Below are 20,233 nucleotides of genomic sequence, written 5' to 3' on the forward strand. Positions count from 1 at the left end.
TACTCTAAACCTAATAAGTATCCACTCACAGGACCGACAAAACACTCGGTCCAGCTTTGGCATATTGTGAGCCACAAACTGGGATGGGCTGATAAACTCACATTGGCTACCCTGCTCTGGGTCTCCGAAAGGCTGGGTATGTTGGGGCGTACAAATGGGTTTCGTAATTGGGATCTGATAGGGATCTCCCATATAAAAGATCTATGGGGGCCCACGGGGATGGTGACTTTTGCCTCACTACAGCAAACCTACTATTTAGCGCAAACGGAGTACTTTCTGTACATGCAGGTCAGGCACGCACTCCAGTCTAACATTCCACCCGGTACGACGCTCCCGGAGTCCTCCCCCCTTGAGGACAGACTGCTTGACGGTCATCTACTGGAAAAGGCTATCTCCCTTACATACAAAAAACTCATACACCACACCCCTGACCCCTTGTTGACACTTAGAAGGAAATGGGAGGCCGCCGGTCTAGAGATTGATGACGAGGAATGGAGAGAGGCTCTTTCCTCCCCCAAAGAAGTAGCGATATCGGCGAAATTGAGGCTGATACAACAAAAAATATTGCACCGAGTTTATATCTCAGGTACACAACTAGTACTGATGGGGAGGAGTGCAGACGGGCTCTGTAGGAGACAGTGTGGGGAGGTGGGGATGTAGCTTCACATAATTTGGGAGTGCCCTATAATACAAGCATACTGGAAGCGGGTGCATGATTGTATGCGTACAGTCTGGGAGGTTGACTTGCAGCCCGAAATTGAAAGGTGCCTCTTGAACATCTGGGAGCCCACGGACCTATCAGCAAAGGGCAAACTATGGGCGACGCTCGGACAGGTAATTGCAAAACGCAATATAGCACACCTATGGGGAGCGGGCACACCATCAACGCTCAGTGAGTGGAAAAAAGATATGGACTGTATGCTGCAAGCAAAGACAGTCTATGTGGCCCGGGGTTGTCCCCGGAAATGGGTGGCAGTTTGGTACAAATGGAATGAATACCGTGGAAACTTGTGTGAACCTCCATTGATCCCCCTCCCTTGACGAACCATTAACGCTGTAATGCCCTCTGTACTGCCAACAGCGTGTGTAATATGACATATAAAGTGATATGTTTTTTGTATAAAAATCTGCAACTGCTACAATGTAAGAAATGTGATTATATATGTGTAATGACCAACGAGTCGAATTTTGCAAATAAAAAGAATCATATAATAACAATATAGTGGAAATCAACACTTTTCTATGTCATTATTGAATACTTTGAATTCTGCCGGACAACCTCCGGAAGGTTTGATTGCGTTAACTTGAATACAATTCTCTGAGTGGGTTACTGCCCTCTGTGTCACAAATGTGTGTGTGCAGGAGTGTTACGACAATCTTCTTTGGAAGTCCTCTTTTCAGATGTTGTTAGTTTTCCATAGTTTATGTTGTTTACATTTCTTCCTATGTCAATGCCATTCTGTATCCCTAATTCTCTGCCCCGCCAAGAAGCTTCCCACGGCTGTCATGTGATAACGGTGCTTACCCATTATTTTGATTGGTTTCCTTCTAGTTTGTTTGATCAAAGTGATTAATTGGCAGGGACGTTGCAGTCCAGGTGGTATCAATGATAGAAGAGAACTGCACTCTAACTTCTTGAAGAATCCTCTCTCTCCTTTGCAGACAGCCACTGTGGAGAAAAGGGTGGTCAAAATTGATAGAAAAAGGGTATGTGTGTGGGGAAAGGGGAGTATTTGAAGTGCCATTTGCACCTCTCTGTTGCTAGGCACCCTCCTGGTACTCTTACCTGTGTCAAGGATACCTACGTTGCCTTCCAAGTTGGCTTGAGTTGCAGTTTAATTTTTGCACGCTAGAAGAGACCAAAGGGACAAAAGTTCAAGTGCCTTAAATGCTGTATCCCTGCTAAGACAACGTTGATTCTGCAGCTCAGGCTCTGTGGTATCCTTACTATAGGCTTGTCTTATGTGTCCCCACTATTCCCATCAATCTCAGTGAGACCCCACCTTACTTCAGCCTCTTCTGCCCTTTTCTGTGTGTTTCATTGTCCAAAAAGGGAAGCAGTAGCAAAGCAAAGACTATCAAGTGGCCCAAATTACATAATCCATACCAGCATCTAAGCAAGGGCAGGCTCCTAAAAATGTTTATCCCTTCCTTAGCATGGGCCTGTTGTCGCAGCCTGATGCTGGAGTGATTTTTGGTAGATTGTGATGGAAAGGGACACTGGCTTGAAGAAGCAGTACCATTGGATGTGCCCCAAAGTTGGTATAGGTCCTCTGCAGTATTCTGGTATATGTCTTCTGGTTAGTGATCTGAGGGATTTTTGTAATAAAATACTGTCCTGCGCCTATGTGCACACGTGTGGGTTGAGTGACACTGCGTATACCTGAACTTCATCCGCTTCCCCTTAATTTCCATCTTTGACCGGTCTGTCCCAAATGTCAGTGTCATTCGTCCTGGGAAGCTCCTCCTCTGCCAGTCGATACCAGGTGCTCAAATATGTCCATATTCTACTGGTCAGTGTAGTGTAACCTGGTATTCTCATATGGCAATCTTTGCTACCATGAGCCCAGGAATGCCAGGGCGCCATACACATATGCCACTCAGTGCCAGATTTTCTCAGTTGTGCGCTAATAGAGACACAGTTGGCCATACAAGTAAGCCATCGGGAACCGTCTCAGACGCACACTGTATCTCTTTCTCTCTCTTCCTTCCATTTGTTTGACCAAAAGCAAAATGTGCATGCCTCCAATGTGAACTCCTGTCTATTCCCTCGTGCAAGCTGTTACCAAGGTAAATCAGACCAGGGCGGGTCGTTGAGGGTTTGCACTGGGCGCTGTCCACAACACTGCAGTTGAAGTGCAGGCAGGCCTGCAAGAATGTCCACTTGCAAGAGCAGTTGAAAGCTCTCTGCTCCTGTCTGCTTAACCGAATTTCGTTTTTGCACACCATCTGTTTTTAACAACGATAGTGGCGGAAATCTGTATTAGGAATTTTAATAATTGTTTTTAAACTGTGTTGTGTGGGGATTTTTAATTTCTGTCAATGTGTGGGGGCTGGTGGCTTTTCGAACCCGGTTTTTCTCCTGACTCGACCGGCGCCAGATATGCTGCTGATTTATTTCCAGGTAATGCCTGTATATATAACCCCATACTAAAAAACAGCATAGAAAAACTATTAATGATTGGTAAGGGCGCGAGTTGCTGCACCCAATGTACCCTATTAGTAGACTTGCAGCCACTCTCCTGTAAGGAGTGTAACTGGAGCGCTTATCCACAGCCTGACGTAGGTGGCAACTTAAGTAGGAAAGAACCCGCTGTAAGCACTCCGCTTCCTGGGCCTGCGGGGGACGGGGATAAGCTAAAAGACGTCCTTTTAAACACTAGATCCATTAAAAAGCATGAGCTCCAGCTCTTAGACCTCCTTACAGAGACACAGCCTGATGTTATGTTTGCTACGGAGACATGGCTTAATGAGGGCTCTAACCCGACCATCGCCACCACCCTCCCACCAGAGTATAAGATACTTAGGAAGGACAGACCCGGCGGTAGGGACGGGGGTGTGGCGATTATATATAAGAACTCACTCTCCTGCCTATTATTGCCTATCGTTAGAACAAAGGGTATACCCAAGGATCACTGGGACCTGGGTGTCTAGCAGTATAGGAGGGTGGTCCCAGAGCATAAATATTACTAGAACAAGATAAAAAAGGAAAGAACAAACAAAATGCAATCAAGAATAATCAAGTGATGCTGAAATGTTATTTAATCACACTTTAGCAAGGTTACCATTTCTTGGTAATAATCAATCTACGACAGTCTTGCAAAAATACATCGCAACACGGTGCCCAGGGTCAAGGGGGAGGTAGGGGGTGAGGAGGGGGGGAGGGAAGAGGTGTAGGTAGTGACTTCAAAAATTTCTTTACAGTATCACAAATCAATTGTTAGGCTTAAAATTCATTGCCAACTAATTGAGCAGAGAAAAAAAAAAAAATCTTCAATTATACATTCGTTTGAAAAGACCATGTACATTTCAAGATAAACACAGTGTAAAATACACTATTGCTGGTACTGGTACATGTAGTGTGTCGACGTTTCGACCCCTAAACCCATGTAGGTTAGTTGGGTCCTTACAGACGGGGTCTTCATCAGGACTCAGGTGAAGAAAGGGAAAGGAGGCACCAATTGGAAGGAGAAGAACCTGAAAAGGTACTAGATGGACGTCACAAACAAAGGGCAGTTTCGCTCCACGGGTGGTGAGAGTGAGAAGACACGTTAAAGTGATTCAGGATAAATCAATTGAAAACAGCGTCACTGGCCGTGGAATTAACCATCGGATGGGGAGTGAATTGAATCACTGTAGATATAGACCTCGTTTAAATGTTCATGGAGCTCATTATTTCAGAGGCGCGAAGAAAAAAGTGCCGCGAGAGCCGGTGATTTATGTCTTGTGCGAAAGGACGCCGTTCGCCACGGGACGTGCCGAGCGGGGCAGCCGCTAGATGCTGGCCACATAATGTGGCCAGCAAACCTTTGTTTGTGACGTCCATCTAGTACCTTTTCAGGTTCTTCTCCTTCCAATTGGTGCCTCCTTTCCCTTTCTTCACCTGAGTCCTGATGAAGACCCCGTCTGTAAGGACCCAACTAACCTACATGGGTTTAGGGGTCGAAACGTCGACACACTACATGTACCAGCAATAGTGTATTTTACACTGTGTTTATCTTGAAATGTACATGGTCTTTTCAAACGAATGTATAATTGAAGATTTTTTTTTTTTTTTTCTCTGCTCAATTAGTTGGCAATGAATTTTAAGCCTAACAATTGATTTGTGATACTGTAAAGAAATTTTTGAAGTCACTACCTACACCTCTTCACCCCCCCCCTCCTCACCCCCTACCTCCCCCTTGACCCTGGGCACCGTGCTGCGATGTATTTTTGCAAGACTGTCGTAGATTGATTATTACCAAGAAATGGTAACCTTGCTAAAGTGTGATTAAATAACACTTCAGCATCACTTGATTATTCTTGATTGCATTTTGTTTGTTCTTTCCTTTTTTATCTTGTTCTAGTAATATTTATGCTCTGGGACCACCCTCCTATACTATTATTGCCTATGGCAGATTTTTTTTTGAAACCGTTTATTGCAATCTCAAGTATATACATGTATGGGCCTACAACCTTCCGGCCGGCCGCTAGAGTGACAGGAGCACATGACAAACTTACAACAGGGCACTTGGCGTTACAGAGAAGCAAATCAAGAGACATCAACAACGTGGGCCACATGACTCTAAGCCCACAATACGGTTTCATTTTATACACACGCAACAACATAGAAAAAACACACCCGCAAGGCAACCCGCAATCGAAGGTAATCACACGTGCTCCTCGAATGAGGGACCCCGACCATCCACAGGAATCTGAGGAGGGGGAAGGGAAACAGGTCCAGGACTGGGGGAACTCTGTGCCCGGGGCTGGGGGAGGGGGTCAACTAGGGGGACGGAGCCGGTGAGGCAGCCGGCAGCAGTGGTGGCTCGCAGATACCCCCGCGGTAGGCGTTCCAGGGGCCCCATATTTTCACCCACGCCCCAGGCTTGCCCCTCGCCACATACACCACCTTTTCTCGGAACATGCACCAATCCATATTTTCTTGCCAGGCCGACACCGCCGGGGGCCGCTGGGATCCCCACAGTTGAGCGATGTCACGCTTAGCTATCATGTATCCCAGAGTCACCCATCGCGTCTGCGGAACCGAGTAATCAGTTGGTTCCCACACATTCAGCAAGCATCTCCTCGCTTCAGGCAACAGTGCGACATGCGTAACCAGACGCAGGACCTCATGCACACCACGCCAAAATCGCTCCACCTTCGGGCATTCCCACAAAATATGCAAAAAAGTCGCCAAAGCACCACACCCACGCTTACACAACCCATCTCCAGCATAACCCATACGCAGAAGCCTTGGCCCCGTCATGTAAACCCGGTGGAGTATCTTAAGCTGGACGAAGCGAAGGCGAGCCGGTATGGCCACCTCCTTCGGAGAGGCCACCGCGGAAATCCAGTCTTCGTCGTCCAACTCCAGCCCGTCGGCAACCCACGCCTCACGGAGGCCGGTCAGCAGGCCCGAGCGGTCATTAATCAATTTTTTGTAAATGAGGGAAATCGTGCTATCCGGAACGTGGCCATCCAGCACTCTATCCTCCAGGGGGGAAGACTCCGGGATGGAGGCGGCGTCTGGGAAGACGGAGCCCAGCGCATGACGGACCTGCAAGTACCGAAAGTATTCACTGCCCTGCAGCTGAAACTCCGTCTGCAGCATCTCGAATGTTTTAAATCCCCCTCTCGTCCAGAGGTCCCCAACTTTACTGATGCCAATCGTGTCCCACTTCTCGAAGCCCTTCGAGGTCCACAGGGAGCCCAACCGCTGAGGCGCATACAACGGCGACGCCCGGGTCAAACGGTCCTTCCACCCCATAGCTGCATTGGCCGCGTGCCACACCCGCACCATGACACGCGTGGGCCCCGTCAAGCGGGGATCCGGCGCGCCAGAGTAGAGCGCTCGATTGTAGTCGCCACCGGGCAGGAGCATCTTGTCCATTTCAAATGCCGGGTTCAAGGCGGGCCCATAGAGGCCGTGATTAATTGCAGCTAGCTGGGAGGCCCAGTAATACCGCTTAATGTCCGGGAGGGCAATCCCCCCGTCATACCACGGGAGCGTCAACTTCGCCAGGGCTATACGCGGCCTCCCGTCCCAGAACAGGCGGCGCTGTAGACTCTCCACCTCACGGAAGTAGCGCGCCGGGACTAGGTCCATAGTGTTCTGGAGAGCGTACAGGAAGCGCGGCAACGACATCATCTTAAACAATGCCGCCCGGCCGAGCGGCGAAAGCGGCAGGTGCCGCCAGCGCACGACGTCCTCCTTCAAGCGCTGGAGGGGGGGAAGCAAGTTTCGCTCGTAGCGGGCCGCCGGGTCCAGCGTGATATAGACACCCAGGTACCGAAACCCCTGCGAGGCAATCTGGATCGGACATCCCCGCGGGAGGACGGGAGCCTCCCCGGAAAGCACATAGACACACGATTTAGCCCAGTTGATGACTAGGCCTGAGTTACGGCCAAAGGAGCGCAGGACATCAACCAGGACAATCAGTGATTTGCGCGGGGAGGCTAGGTACAACAGAATATCGTCAGCGTAGAGGGACACGCGGTCCTCATACTCCGGGGTCCAACGGAGACCACGGATGGAAGGGTGCCACCGTAGCCACTCCGCCAGGGGTTCTAAGGCCAATGCAAACAGGAGCGGCGACAAGGGGCAACCCTGTCGCGTGCCCCGTCCCAGCGCGAATGGGGCCGAGACTCGCCCATTCACTACCACCTGCGATAACGGGCCCGAGTACAACAATTTGACCCAGCTGATGAATCCCGGTCCAAATCCGAACTTCGCCAGCATCGCCCAAATGTATGGCCATTCGAGCGTGTCAAACGCCATGGTGGCGTCTAAGGACGCCAAGATGGCCGGCTCCCGCACAAACGGAACACGCGCGAGCACCCCGTGCAAGCGCCGCAGATTGAGGGCCGTGTTGCGATGGGGGATAAAGCCAGACTGGTCTTGGTGGACCAAATCGCCCACCACGCCGACCAGCCGGTTGGCAAGCACCTTGGCCAGGACCTTGGGCTCCGCATTCAAGAGCGAGATAGGCCGATAGGAGGTAACCCGGTCTCGGGGTTTCCCCTCCTTGTGGATCACCACGATTGTAGCCAGACGTTGGTCCGGCGGGAGGGAGCCCCGCGAGTGGGCCGCAAGGAACATCGCGCGGATGTGGGGTGCCAGTACGTCCGGTCGCAGCTTATACAACTCGATAGGGATGCCGTTCGGGCCCATGGCCTTGCCAGATGCAACCGAGCGTATAGCGAGGGCAATTTCGTCCGAGGTAGGAGCAGCATCCAAAGACTCCCTGTCCTCCACCGAAAGGGAGGGCAGCGCGATATCTCGAAGCAGGGCATGAGAATCCGCCTCCGAGCAGGGAGAGACCGGGGAATACACCTCGCGGAAATAATCCGCGAAGCAAGAGACAATGTCTTCTGGCTCGGTGACACGTACACCATCCATCCTCTCAATCAGCGGAACCACACGACTCGCTCTCTCCTTTTTGTCCAACCACGCAATCAATTTACCAGCCTTATCACCCACATCATACAGTCGCCCCTGTTGCTCTCTGCTGAGGCCCCTGGCTGCCTCCGTGACGAGGGCCCTATAGGCCGCTTGCTTAAGGTGCAAAACATGCAGTGCAGCATCCGTCACCCCACTCCCCAAATCACCCTCCAGTTCAGTAATTTCGGCCTCCACTCGGGTCACCTCCTCCTGTTCGCGCCTCCGGGCATGGGATATGAAGGAGAGGGCCTCCCCCCTAATAACTGTCTTGAAGGCCTCCCAAAGGGAGATAGCCGAAGGGACAGACCCCACATTCTCCTCGAAATACCGCTGCAAGGATTTAATCAGGTCAGCGCGAATAGTGGGGTCGCGCAGATACCAGGCATTGATTGGAGCTACCCTGCCCTCCCCCCTCGGGAGGACACCAAAGTGCAACAGGAGCGGGGAGTGATCTGAAATACCCCGCGCCAGATGGCGCACCTCTCCCACCCTCCCAGCATAGGCCGCAGGGACAAGGATATGATCAAGCCGCGAGAGGCTACCATGGGCACCCGAATGGAAGGTGTATTGCAGCTGCGTGGGATGTTTTAAGCGCCAGCAGTCCACCAATCCCAATGTATCTAAAAGGCCGGACAGCCATGCCTGCGCCCGGGGGAGGTCCCTAGGGGGGTGACGATCCATAGTCCCAGAAACCACCGCATTGAAATCCCCCCCCAACCACCAGAAGCCCCCCCGGAAGGTCAAGGAGGAGGCGCCCCAGGTCCGCAAAAGTGGTAGACTGTAGCCCCGGTGGGACATACACTGAAACAAAGACAACCACTTTGCCCTCCATTCTCCCCACCAAGGCAGTATAGCGTCCCCTCTCATCATGGCGCACCTCCTCTATTTCCAGCGGGAGCGAGTTCTTAACCATGATGCCCACCCCCCGCGAGCCAGACGTGAAGCCCGAGTGGGCCACCAAACGATAGCCACGCCGATTCATGGCAAAGAAGGAATTACCAATAAGGTGTGTCTCCTGCAGAAAGACCACATCTGGCGAAATTCGTTTCAGATACTGCAGGACCACACCTCGCTTAATCCTGTCCCCCAGGCCATTAACGTTCCAAGACAACAAAGTCAAGTCCCTACCCCCCATCACATACAGAAGCCATCACTCGTCCCCCCGAGAGCACATCAAAAACACCAATACAGTAAAGGGTTTGCCTTGCGGTAAAAACGAACAACACCCCACCCCAACCCCCCCGTCCCAACAGAACTCCCCCCTCCCTGCACCCCTGCATGAGCCCGAACAGCCCCCCCAAAGTGCAGTGTGCCTGTCGCCCCATAGATGAAAACACTAACTAGTCCCCCAGAGGAGGAGGGAAAGCCCCCAAGAGACCTCGTACGACCTCCACGGGAGGGGAACTTACACAATCAGTCAACGATGACAATAATGTTGTCCAGAGCAAGGCCTACTATTAGTCCCTCAGTCCTGATCCGGCAAGCCCTCCCCACCAACCGCGCCCCCCCACCCCCCCGGCCCCGATCCCCGGGCAAAGTGTCCAACCAGTCCCCGGCCGCCTCGGGACGATCAAAAAAGTGCGTGCGGCCATCCACCTCTACCCTCAACTTCGCTGGAAAAAGCATCGCATACTTGAGGTTCAGGTCCCGTAGGCGACGTTTGACTCCGAGAAAACTCAGTCTCTGCTTCTGGACCGCCGGAGTAAAATCAGGATAGAAGTTCACATCCATATTGTCGAGTCTAACCGGTCCTTGTTGCCTAGAAGTCTGCAGGATAGCGTCTCTGTCCCGAAAGTTGAAGATCCGGGCAATGAGAGGCCTCGGAGGGGCTCCGATCTTCGGTCTCCCTCCGGGGACCCTGTGGGCACGTTCCACTGCGAAGAGTTTACTCAGCCCCCGGGGCTGGAGACGGGTGAGGATCAGGTCCTCCACAAACAGATCCGCCGCCTCCTCCTCACGTCCCTCCGGCACCCCGACAATGCGAACATTGTTCCTCCGGGCCCGACCCTCGGAATCTTCCAGTCGACGATCCATCAGGGCGCTCGCCTGGCCCAGTCGGCGCACCTCCTTTTGGAGGGCCGCCACGTCCGTTGTGAGGCCCGAGGTGGTGTGGGCCAAAGAGTCGACCCGGTCATTCGTCTTGGACAGATCGGCCCTCACCAGGCCCATATCCACGAGGACCGAGTCAATCTTTTGCGCCAGAGTGTCAAAGCGCTGGTCGACTGAGGCCTTCATCTCGGCGATGGCGCCCATGACGTCCCGGAGGGTCAGATCCGCTGGCAAAGGAGGAGCATCAGTCGGGCCAACAGGGGACCTACGCGGCGCCTCTGGAGATCCCTTCTGGAGGGTGTAGCGGTCCATACTGTTAGACTGAGGGCTGCGCCACGGCGGGTCGATTTCACCTTTGCCCGGTCGCCATCTTGTTTCGTGGACATGTCTCCAGTCCCCAATTCGTGCCAATCTCCTTGAAAGGGGCTTACACACCGGTTCACGGGCTCCGGGGGAGGGCGACCACCGCTCCGAAGGGCAGATCACAGCTGGCGGGCCGGCAGGGCACCCCGATGAAGTCACACCACCGCACGCCGCCTCGCGACCCTACCTCGCTTGGCAGCAAGGAGGGCGCGAAAGCGAAAGTGAAAGCGTGGGGTACGCGAATCGCCCAGCCTCGCCCGCCGCTGTTGTTCACTTTGTCTCCGGATCGCCCCACAACTCCAATCCGGGGGGCCGGCGTGGAGAAGGCCGCAAACCTCAATCGATGCTCCCACCGGTGTCCGAGGTCCGATTTTGAAACGGAAAACGGATGGCACCTCAGCTCGGTCTCACGAGCACAGTCCCCTCGTCAAGGACAGGATATAGTCAGGATTTATGCAGGAGGTCGCGGAGGTCCTCGGGAGCCTCGCACCTACGCGGCCATCTTGGTTGCGCGCTAGGCTCCTCCCCCTCGCCTATGGCAGAGTTAAAGGGGGCGGAGGGACTCTGTTTCCATCTGACGGTTTCTGCTCACCAGTCCATCGCGGATGCGGTAATATACCGACCACCAGGGCCAGCATGAAGGTTCTTGGAGTCCCTTGGCCATGTTATCTCGCCTAGTGCGTCCAAGTATAGTCAGTGTTTGATTCTTGGGGATTTCAACATACATCTTGACCAAACGACCAACCCAGAGTCTATCAAACTATGCGAATCCCTGAGTATTCTTAATCTGACTCCCTATGTTTCGCTTCCAACGCATGAAAAGGGTCATATCTTAGACCAAATCTTTTCAACAACTAGTTTAGAACCAGTTGTTCCCTCGCCAATCATCTGGTCAGACCACTTTTGCTAACCTTTAGGTTAGACAAGGTTCTGGCAAAGTCTCAGTCCTATTGTAAACAGCGGACGAGAAGCTTTAGACCTTTTGATCAGATAACACCGGAGGCATTAGCTGCCATACTTAGCCAACATCCCATACCAGTCAATGGCAACTTAGAGCATGATGCGCTTTCACTGGAAGGCTGGCTCCAGGAGTGGACTATGCTGCTAGCCCCGCTAAAAACACGAATCGCCAAACCTGGCAGAACCTGGGCACCATGGTTTACCGAGTCGCTAAGGAAAAGCAAAAGCGCTTGTAAAGGCCTAGAACGTTTATGGAGGAGAAACTTTGATCCCATGACTAAATTCACCTATAATGTGGCGCTCAAAGCCCACTATACCAAAGTCAGAGAAAAACATTTTGGCTGCGAAAATTGAACAAGCTGAGAACTGCTCCAAAGACATGTTCAAGATTGTCAAGGACTTCTCTTCCCCTAATGCCACAGAAAGCCCCTTCACCCTGACCTCTGAATGGACGAATCCTATTGCGCAATACTTTTGTAAGAAAATCAAAACTGTTCAGGATTCGTTCAGTGGTCTACCCCTGGACAGGGAGAGCAATATTGATATGCCTTTCCCTGCGTTCCCTATTTCGGAGGATACCCTCTTGGAGAATCCACCTATGCCTTTGGCCACTTCACTTAAAATTATGAAGGCTTTGAAATCCGGATCTCCCTCGGACCCTTGCCCAGCAATAACCCTGGCATCTATTGCCGAGGTAATGAATCCAGCTGTCAACCGGGTTTTGAATCTATCCCGGTCTGAGGGAGTGATGCCGGAAAACTGGAAGCATGGAAAATTCTCCCGCTTTTAAAAAAAAACAAAAAAAAAAAAAACCCTCAGCTGATCCCTTGGTAGCCAGCAATTATAGACCGATATCGCTCCTACCTTACTTCTCCAAGGCACTGGAGAAATACGTGAATGTCACCATTACTGATTTTATTGAGGGAAGTCAGGTGCTACACCCGAGCCAGTCTGGATTTAGAGCTAACTTCAGTACGGAGACGACCCTGCTGGAAGTCTCAGACGATCAAGACTACTTTTGATAGAGGAAGAAAGGCAGTGCTGATACTACAAGACCTCTCGGCAGCTTTCGATTCCGTGCCCCACTAACTACTCCAACACAGATTGAATCAAAGTGGTATTGGGGGCACAGTGCTTTGGTGGTTCTCCTCCTTCTTAGAAAGCCGCCAGCAAACAGTCTGGTCCCCTCCTTTCTCAGCCCTCATTCCTCCGCTGAATGTAGGAGTCCCACAGGGTTCTGTTTTAAGCCCAACCCTGTTTAATATATACATGGCCCCTCTTGCTCCCCTAGCAGAACAACATGGGGCAAAAATGATATTGTATGCCGATGACACTCAGTTGTTGTTTACCTGTGAGAAGGATGAGGCGCTAAAAGGAAATGAGGTCAATGCTTGCTTGACCAAGGTGTTTGCCTGCTTCAGGCTAAAACAATTACTATGCAATTCCAACAAGTCTGAAATTATTTACTTTGGACATATTCCGGACGACGAATGGTGCCAATGGTGGTTCCAAAATGTATCTTTCCTTCTCCCCCCCCCCATCCCCCCCCCTCCCCAAGTAAGCCCAGTTTCCACCGTAAAAAACTTAGGGGCGAAACTTGACTTTGACATGTCCATGAAGTCCCAGGTCCAATCGGTGGCTGGCACCTGTTTTGGGCTATTAAAAATGATGAGGAATTTCCTCCCCCTGCTCCCTATCTCACATAGGAAAACTGTGGTCCAAGCAGTGATTACGTCAAGGCTGGACTATGTAAATGTGCTGTATCTGGGCCTTCCGGACTATTTATTGAGCCGCCTCAAGGTAGTTCAAAATGCGGCGGCAAGGGCCGTGCTTATGGTCCGACCCAGGTCACACATGACCCCTCACCTAAAGTCCCTGCACTGGCTTTCAGTGAAAAAAGGGTCCGTTTTAAAGCACTGGTGCTGATTTTTAAGGCCCTTAATAACATCAGGGCCCCTTACATCAGGAATACAATTCAACCCTATAAACCGTTCAGAACTCTGCGGTCATCGACCCACCAACTGAAAATCGTACCAAAGTTCTGTCATTCACGTAAAGGATGGCGCTCCTTTCAGGTGGCAGCCGCGTAACTATGGAACAGTCTGCCACTCTCCCTTAGATAAGAACAGGATCTCCTTAGCTTTAGGCTAATCTTTAAAAACCTGGCGCTTCCAACAGTAGAAGAGTTGTTTTGTTTTGCTGTTAGGTCTCCCATATGCTCTGTCTTGGGGTCAAGACAGCGCCGGGACACTCCCCGGAGTTGCAGTGCCCTCTACAAATACCCCATAACATAGCATAACAATAAAGCTGGGCACCTATTGGGTTTTTAGTAGTTTTGATGCCCACTTGCAATAACACCTGACATCTATTGGGTTTCTAGTAGGTTTGATGCCCACTTGCAATAAAGCTGGGCACCTATTGGGTTTTGTAAGTAGATTTGATGCCCACTTGCAATAAAGCCGGGCACCTATTGGGTTTTTAATAGGTTTGATGCACACTTGCAATAACACCGGACATCTATTGGGGTTTTAGTAGGTTTGATGCCCACTTGCAAGAACGCCGGACACCTATAGGGTTTTTAGTAGGTCTGATGCCCACTTGGAATAACTCCGGACACCTATTGGGTTTTTAGTAGGTTTGATGCCCACTTGCAATAACGCCGGACACCTAAAGGGTTCTTAGTAGGTTTGAAAAGCCATGGAGCAGTTTCATAAAGGTGTAGAACACAGCCATAGGCCTAAGGAGTGTGTCAGTTAATTTGCAAGTGAATTTTCCAAGCTCAACGTATTATTTTTTGTAAAGTACATTTGAAGATGACTCGGTATATTTGTAACTTATGGAAGTCATTTAAAATCAAAAAGTGTTTAATAATGTATTCCTGACAAAAGTTTTGTTTACCTTCTTTCAGATGATTTCGAAGGGAAAAAATGCTTCTGAATTATTTCCTGCTGTTGTGAAGAACGTGGCCAGCAAAAATATTGAAGTATGAAACGCTCATTTAAAATTGAAAACGTTATCTGGATAATGTGCACGTGTTTCCATTATTACTGCTAATTGACTCGTTTTACATTCTTTGTATATCTTTTCTAATTATGGTGCCCCACTATGTTGGTTAATAGGTTTATTTTCTAAGTTTTGCTTCCACTGGTAAATATAGTGCATATGTGCAGTCTGTACAGTTTTGAACAATAGTAAAGTGCACCTTTTTTGTTAGAATTAAACGTTTATTTTCATAGAATAATAAAACAAAATACACATACACAAAAATGCCTTCAGCAGTGTGTTATAACTGCCATTTAAGTACGTGTGACAGTTGTAGTTGCGTGCCTGGCCCCAACATTAGCTAAAAAATATTGGCGGTAGGAGCTGTGAAAGAAGGGAAATGGAGAAGCTTCTTCAGCTCCTACTTCTCACTTGATTCTGCCAGGTTGTTTAGTTTAGCAAGGCAGAGAGGGGCTGGAGGGCTTCTCCTTCTATGGTTGTAGCCATCTCTGCATCTGCCTGCCAGTGATGGTGTGAGCTGTGGAAGGGGGCAGCATCCTCTCTTGTCCCTTCCCCACACCCTCTGTACTTTTCTCACTCTTGCACAATACAACATACAGAGAGGCCAGAAGTTATGAATTAAAGCATAACCTGCAAATAGCAGCAGGCCTACAGCAGTATTTATAACCCACTGCTACTCTGTCTTTAAAGAAGCTCTCCATGTTGAAATGTCCTAAATCAGTGCATTTTAGGTCTCGCTTAGGCAGCGCATGCACTGTCTCTTCGGGGCATGTTGCATCTAGGAGATGAGCTTAATAAAATGCCCATCTTTTTCATTGGTTTCTCGTGCTGTCTTTTAGAAATGCTGGGTTTTCATTGGTGAACACACTTAGTTGTCCCTCCTTTTGGAATTTTGTTTCCTCCCATGTGGACTGTCCCTTTTACATGTGTTCTTATTGTACACTTAGAGAGAACTCTCTTTTTTTTTAGCTGGCCTGCCTCTTTGCTCGTTAACAGTTCGGTTTACTTGTGCAATAAAACTTAGGTCATTTCATTTGCTTGCTGTGTGCCTCACCTCTTGTACAACACTGCTTCGCCTCTTCATGTCCCTTAATCTCCCTGTGCCTTCCCCCTCCCACAACACTGCTTGCAGGTCCCCACCACCCCTCCAAGGTCACTGCTGTTTTGCTAGTTTTTTAGTTTGGTTAATTTACGTTGATTTACCAGTGCAGTGCCCTTGTTTACTATCCCTTTGAGGTCTACCCACACCCGCCCCCGAGATCGCTGCTTTGAGTTCTTATGTTATTTTAAATTAGTTGCTTTTATTTATATAGTGCACCTATCCATACGCTGGTGGAAATTGAACAATCGGCTCATTATCACAGGATGTTGAGTCGACACCAAACTTGAACACGGATCTGCAGCTTCCCAGTCAGCAGCTCTCATCAGTGCGCCATATCCTTTCCCTAGCCATATTGCAGGGTGCAGTACCATATGTAGCCAAAACAGGTCCCAAGGGAGACCTAGTGACAGCCTATGGTACTGCTCCCTCACAACACTTCTTGTTTAACAGAGTTTGTGGGCCGTCTATTTTTTTTATCTTGTTTGCGGACGTCTTATCTTTTTCCTTTGAAAGTGTCATGTAAAATAATTATTTACAGTGTTTACATGGATCTTTTCAAGACCCTCAAAGTAAATTAGCGCCTTACATAGATATTGTAAGTCGCTCTTTTTGAAAAGCACGCATATAAACTTGTATGCTTGCTTTCTGAATCTTCTACTAAAACAGTTCCATATAATTGCACAATGGAAAGATAAGGCCTCGGGCCTGATCTTGTTAAAGCCACCCCACCTGGGTTTCTCTGTCACACACAAAACAGACCTCTTAGGAGGGGGGCAGTTATATACCATAACTCCTTGCATGCTGCCTTCCTGACAGCATCCAGTTTGGCTCGCGAAGCACTTGCTTTTACTTTTTATACCCCTCATCACAACTCTTTTAAGGGCATTCTTCTGTACACACCACCAGGCCCAAGAAATGCATTCCTGACCTCGGTTGGAACCTTGTTTGAGGATGGGCTCTGCTCCGATTCAGTCACATCCTTGGGGATTTTAACTTTCCCTTGGAAGCAATCACTGACCCTGTTACAACTACTCTTGTCGAGGTGATGCATAGTGGACAATTAAGGCAACACGTAGAAGGTCCCGCTCATGTCGCAGGGCACACCTTGGATGGGATTTTCTCCAACCATCCACAATTAACATGTACAGCGTTGCTGCCACCTGCCTGGACAGATCATGTTGCGATTCAGTTTGAGTTGGCCCCTCCCATCCTTCACTATAGCGGGGGGAGCACCCAAGAAGCAGATTGAAACAAGAGCCTGGAATTAACTTGAGTACAGAGCTAGAAGATCTTTTTATGGCAAAGGTTTGTTCTTTTCCCATCGAAGTGGAAGAAGCCACAACCTGCTATACGGAGTGGATAGAGACAGCCTGTAATAAATTAGCCCTGGTGAAAACATGGTTTTCCAAACGTTCTCAACCCTCAGCCCCCTGGTGTTCCGAAGAACTTAGGAAACAAAAACTTGCCTGTAAGCGTTTAGACCGCTACAGAAGAAGAGTTTACAATGAGGCAGAAAAAGAACTCTACAAACAGAGTCTCATTCTTTACAAAAGGCTATTATTTAATACAAAAAGGGCCTTCTTCACAGATCAAATTACACTCGCTAAATCCTGAACTAAAGAACTTTTTAGGATGGTAACCAAATTGGCCGCCCGGGCCCTCCGAAAAATCAGAGGTGTTCAGATTTATGAGAGGAAATTGTCGCCTTTCGGCAGAAGGTGAAAGCTTTTCTCTCGTCCTTTAGACTCTCCTCAATAGAAGGAATGGATGAGCCATAGCCAAAATGATAACTGACCCACGGCCTATTCTGGACAATTTCTCCCCGCTGGAAAAGCGAGATTCTATAAATCTCCTGGCTTCCACCAGGTCTGGATCCCCCTACAACCCCTGCCCAGACTCCGTGATTAAACAAGTCCCGGAACCTATTGGCATTGCACTCACCCCCTTATTTAATGCCATGTTTGAGTTTGGGCATTTTCTCAAAATATGGAAGACGGCATCTATTCTTCCTTCGTTAAAAAAACAAAACCTTGACCCCAAGGATTCTAATAATTACCAGCCAATATCTCGTCTTCCCCCCTGCCGGCAAAACTGGATGAAAAAAACTATGAACACTCAACTCAGTGCGTTCCTCCTAGCAAACTACATTTTAGATCCCACTCAGTATGGATTCAGGAAAGGACACTGTACATAGTCTGCCCTTATAAAATCCATGGAAGAAATAAGATAAGCCCTGGACCAGGGAGGAAATGCAGCATTAATGATGTTGGACCTCTCCGCGGCCTTCAATATGGTGCACCATGAAGTTCTGATGGACCGTTTGTCGGCCTGCGGGGTTCAGGGCAATGCCTGGAAGCTTCTGAAATCTTTCCTGATGGAAAGAATTCCAGCTGTGAATTTAGACAAAGCCCGCTCCAAACCTTTTTCCCTACCTTGTCGAGTACCAAAGGGCACCTCCCTTAGTCCCACACTTTTTAATGTTTACTTGTCACCGCTGGTGGTTCTGATTAGATCTTTCAGATTTCAGGTAACCTCTTATGTGGACGCACGCAAATTGTGGTGTCTTTGCAACCAGGGCAGGAGTTAGAGAAAGGGAAAAGGTTCCAAGACTGCATGAAAGCGGTCAAGATGTGGATGACCATGAACTGCCTGAAGTTAAACTCCGGCAAAACGGAGGTCCTTATTTTTTGAAATAATGCCAATTTCTGGACCCCAGATTGGAGGCCGGAAGAACTAGGCACTCTCTCTAAACCAACTAGGAAAGCTAAAGATCTGGGAGTCATAGTAGACAACAATCTTATCTTTGGGGACCAGATAAACGTGGTAGCCTCCGCTAGCTTCCACATCCTTGGAATGATCAAGAAAATGCAATTTTTACCGGAAGACACCCAACGTGTAGTGGTAACATCTCTCATTCTCTCACGTGTGGACTACTGTAACAGCCTTTACCTGAACATTCAAAGCGACATTTAAACAAACTCCAACTCCTGCAAAATGCAGCAGCTAGAATGCTGACCGGTACACCAAAGTTTGCATCTGTCGCGAAGGAAATAAAAAGGCTGCACTGGCTTCCAGTCAAACAACGGATACAATTTATATCCCTGTGTACCTTTTTTAAAGCCCTTCAAGGAATTGGGCTGGATTACCTGAAATTGCGTTTTCAATGGAACGTTCCCAGAAGAGCTCTTCGCTAGTCAGGAGCCAAAGGTGTGCTAATACCCTCCTTTGAAAAAGTCAACTGGGGTGGAAGAAGTTTCATCACCTGTGCTGCAAGGGCTTGGAATGAGGTTCTTTCCTTATCAGGAATGCCACTGAGCTAATGACATCCAGGAAAGGATTGAAACCTGGTTTTTCAGCGCATAGGTCATCAGGTACTTCTCTGTTCGGAAGGCAGTAACCTGCGCCAGGACACCTTTGGGTAACCGTTGCGCTTAGGAAATATAATTAACATAACATTGCAGCAGGGTTTGGATTTAGAAGCTGCTAGCGCATTGGGCCATGGGTTCGCATGGACGTTCACTTTTCTGCCAAGTGAGATAGGCCTTTTTTTTCCTTATTGATATCAGGGAAACTTAAATATGGCGAGACAGGTTGTGGTAGTTTCTTACACTACTCTTGCTGAGTGCTGTGATATTTTAGCCCAGATGTTACTTTTCAGCAGCAAATCAATGCCGCAATAAAAGTAATTCGAAATGATGCCAACTTTGGGAAATGGCACCTTTAATTTTTTTTTATTTAATTTCACGTCGTTTCTGTGCCTTGTGATTCTTTTTCTGTTTTACTTTGGCTATTGTTTCCTAATTAGCGCACGTTAAATTGTAGTCAACATATTTTCGGTTTGCACTCAAATTTGAAAAACAGCTTCAAAGGCATGCAAAGTTATGTTTGTATTGGAGGCTCAAAATAAATGGGAAATATATAATGTAATAAATACGTAAGTGTAATAAAATGGAATTTATTTATAGAACTGGTTTAGCATGTTTTTTTTGTTTTAGCATTATTGAATCCTCTTATATGCAAGCTTGTGCTCTTGTATATTAAGTGGTATAGCAGTAGGCACTTGTCAGAAACTATCTCTTTTCATTGATCTGCACTACAAACATACATTCATTCCACTGCAAACAAATAAATATACGTAAAAAAACTATATAATTTACAATAGCTTTAACTTTCACAAATGCAAGACCGATTGCAGTTGCAAATGCTTGTTAACGTATGGTCCAGGCACCACTGGGGGTCTGTGACTTCTTAGAAAATCAAATAATATTGACAGATTAACAGTGTGCTTAAATAAAAAAGCAAACTGTAAAATTGAAACCGTTATTTAGGTTCCTCATATTGACTCGGGGAAGCAGTTCAGATATATCAAACAGAATATAGTATGGATGATGGGTGAACTCAATTGAAATTGAGAAAAGCATCAGCTTTCACATTAAATTGGAAATTTAGATTTTTTTTATTATGTGGTTGTGAATTTAATGAAATAATGCATCATTTGTGTATTTGTTTGATGAAGGATTGTTTCTGTGTATTGTTTTGAGGTTCAAATCATTGACATTGCTGGAGCCACGGTCCCCTTCTTCCATTATTGAATTAGTGGGGATCCCCGGACT

The 20,233-nt window shown here is 48.5% G+C and overlaps 1 protein-coding gene across 2 annotated transcripts in view; it reads left to right on the forward strand.

Moving 5' to 3' along the window:
• Nucleotides 1–20,233, forward strand: part of AP3B1 (adaptor related protein complex 3 subunit beta 1) — a 1,836,520-nt gene that overhangs the window by 228,174 nt on the left and 1,588,113 nt on the right. For both annotated transcript variants that reach the window (XM_085632261.1, XM_085632260.1), the window contains exon 3: nt 14,424–14,498. In XM_085632261.1, coding sequence (XP_085488387.1) covers nt 14,424–14,498 — 75 coding nt within the window. The remainder of the gene's footprint in view (nt 1–14,423; nt 14,499–20,233) is intronic.

This window comes from Triturus cristatus, chromosome 2_1 (genome assembly GCF_964204655.1).
Source record: "Triturus cristatus chromosome 2_1, aTriCri1.1, whole genome shotgun sequence".
Classification (NCBI taxonomy): Eukaryota; Metazoa; Chordata; class Amphibia; order Caudata; family Salamandridae; genus Triturus; species Triturus cristatus.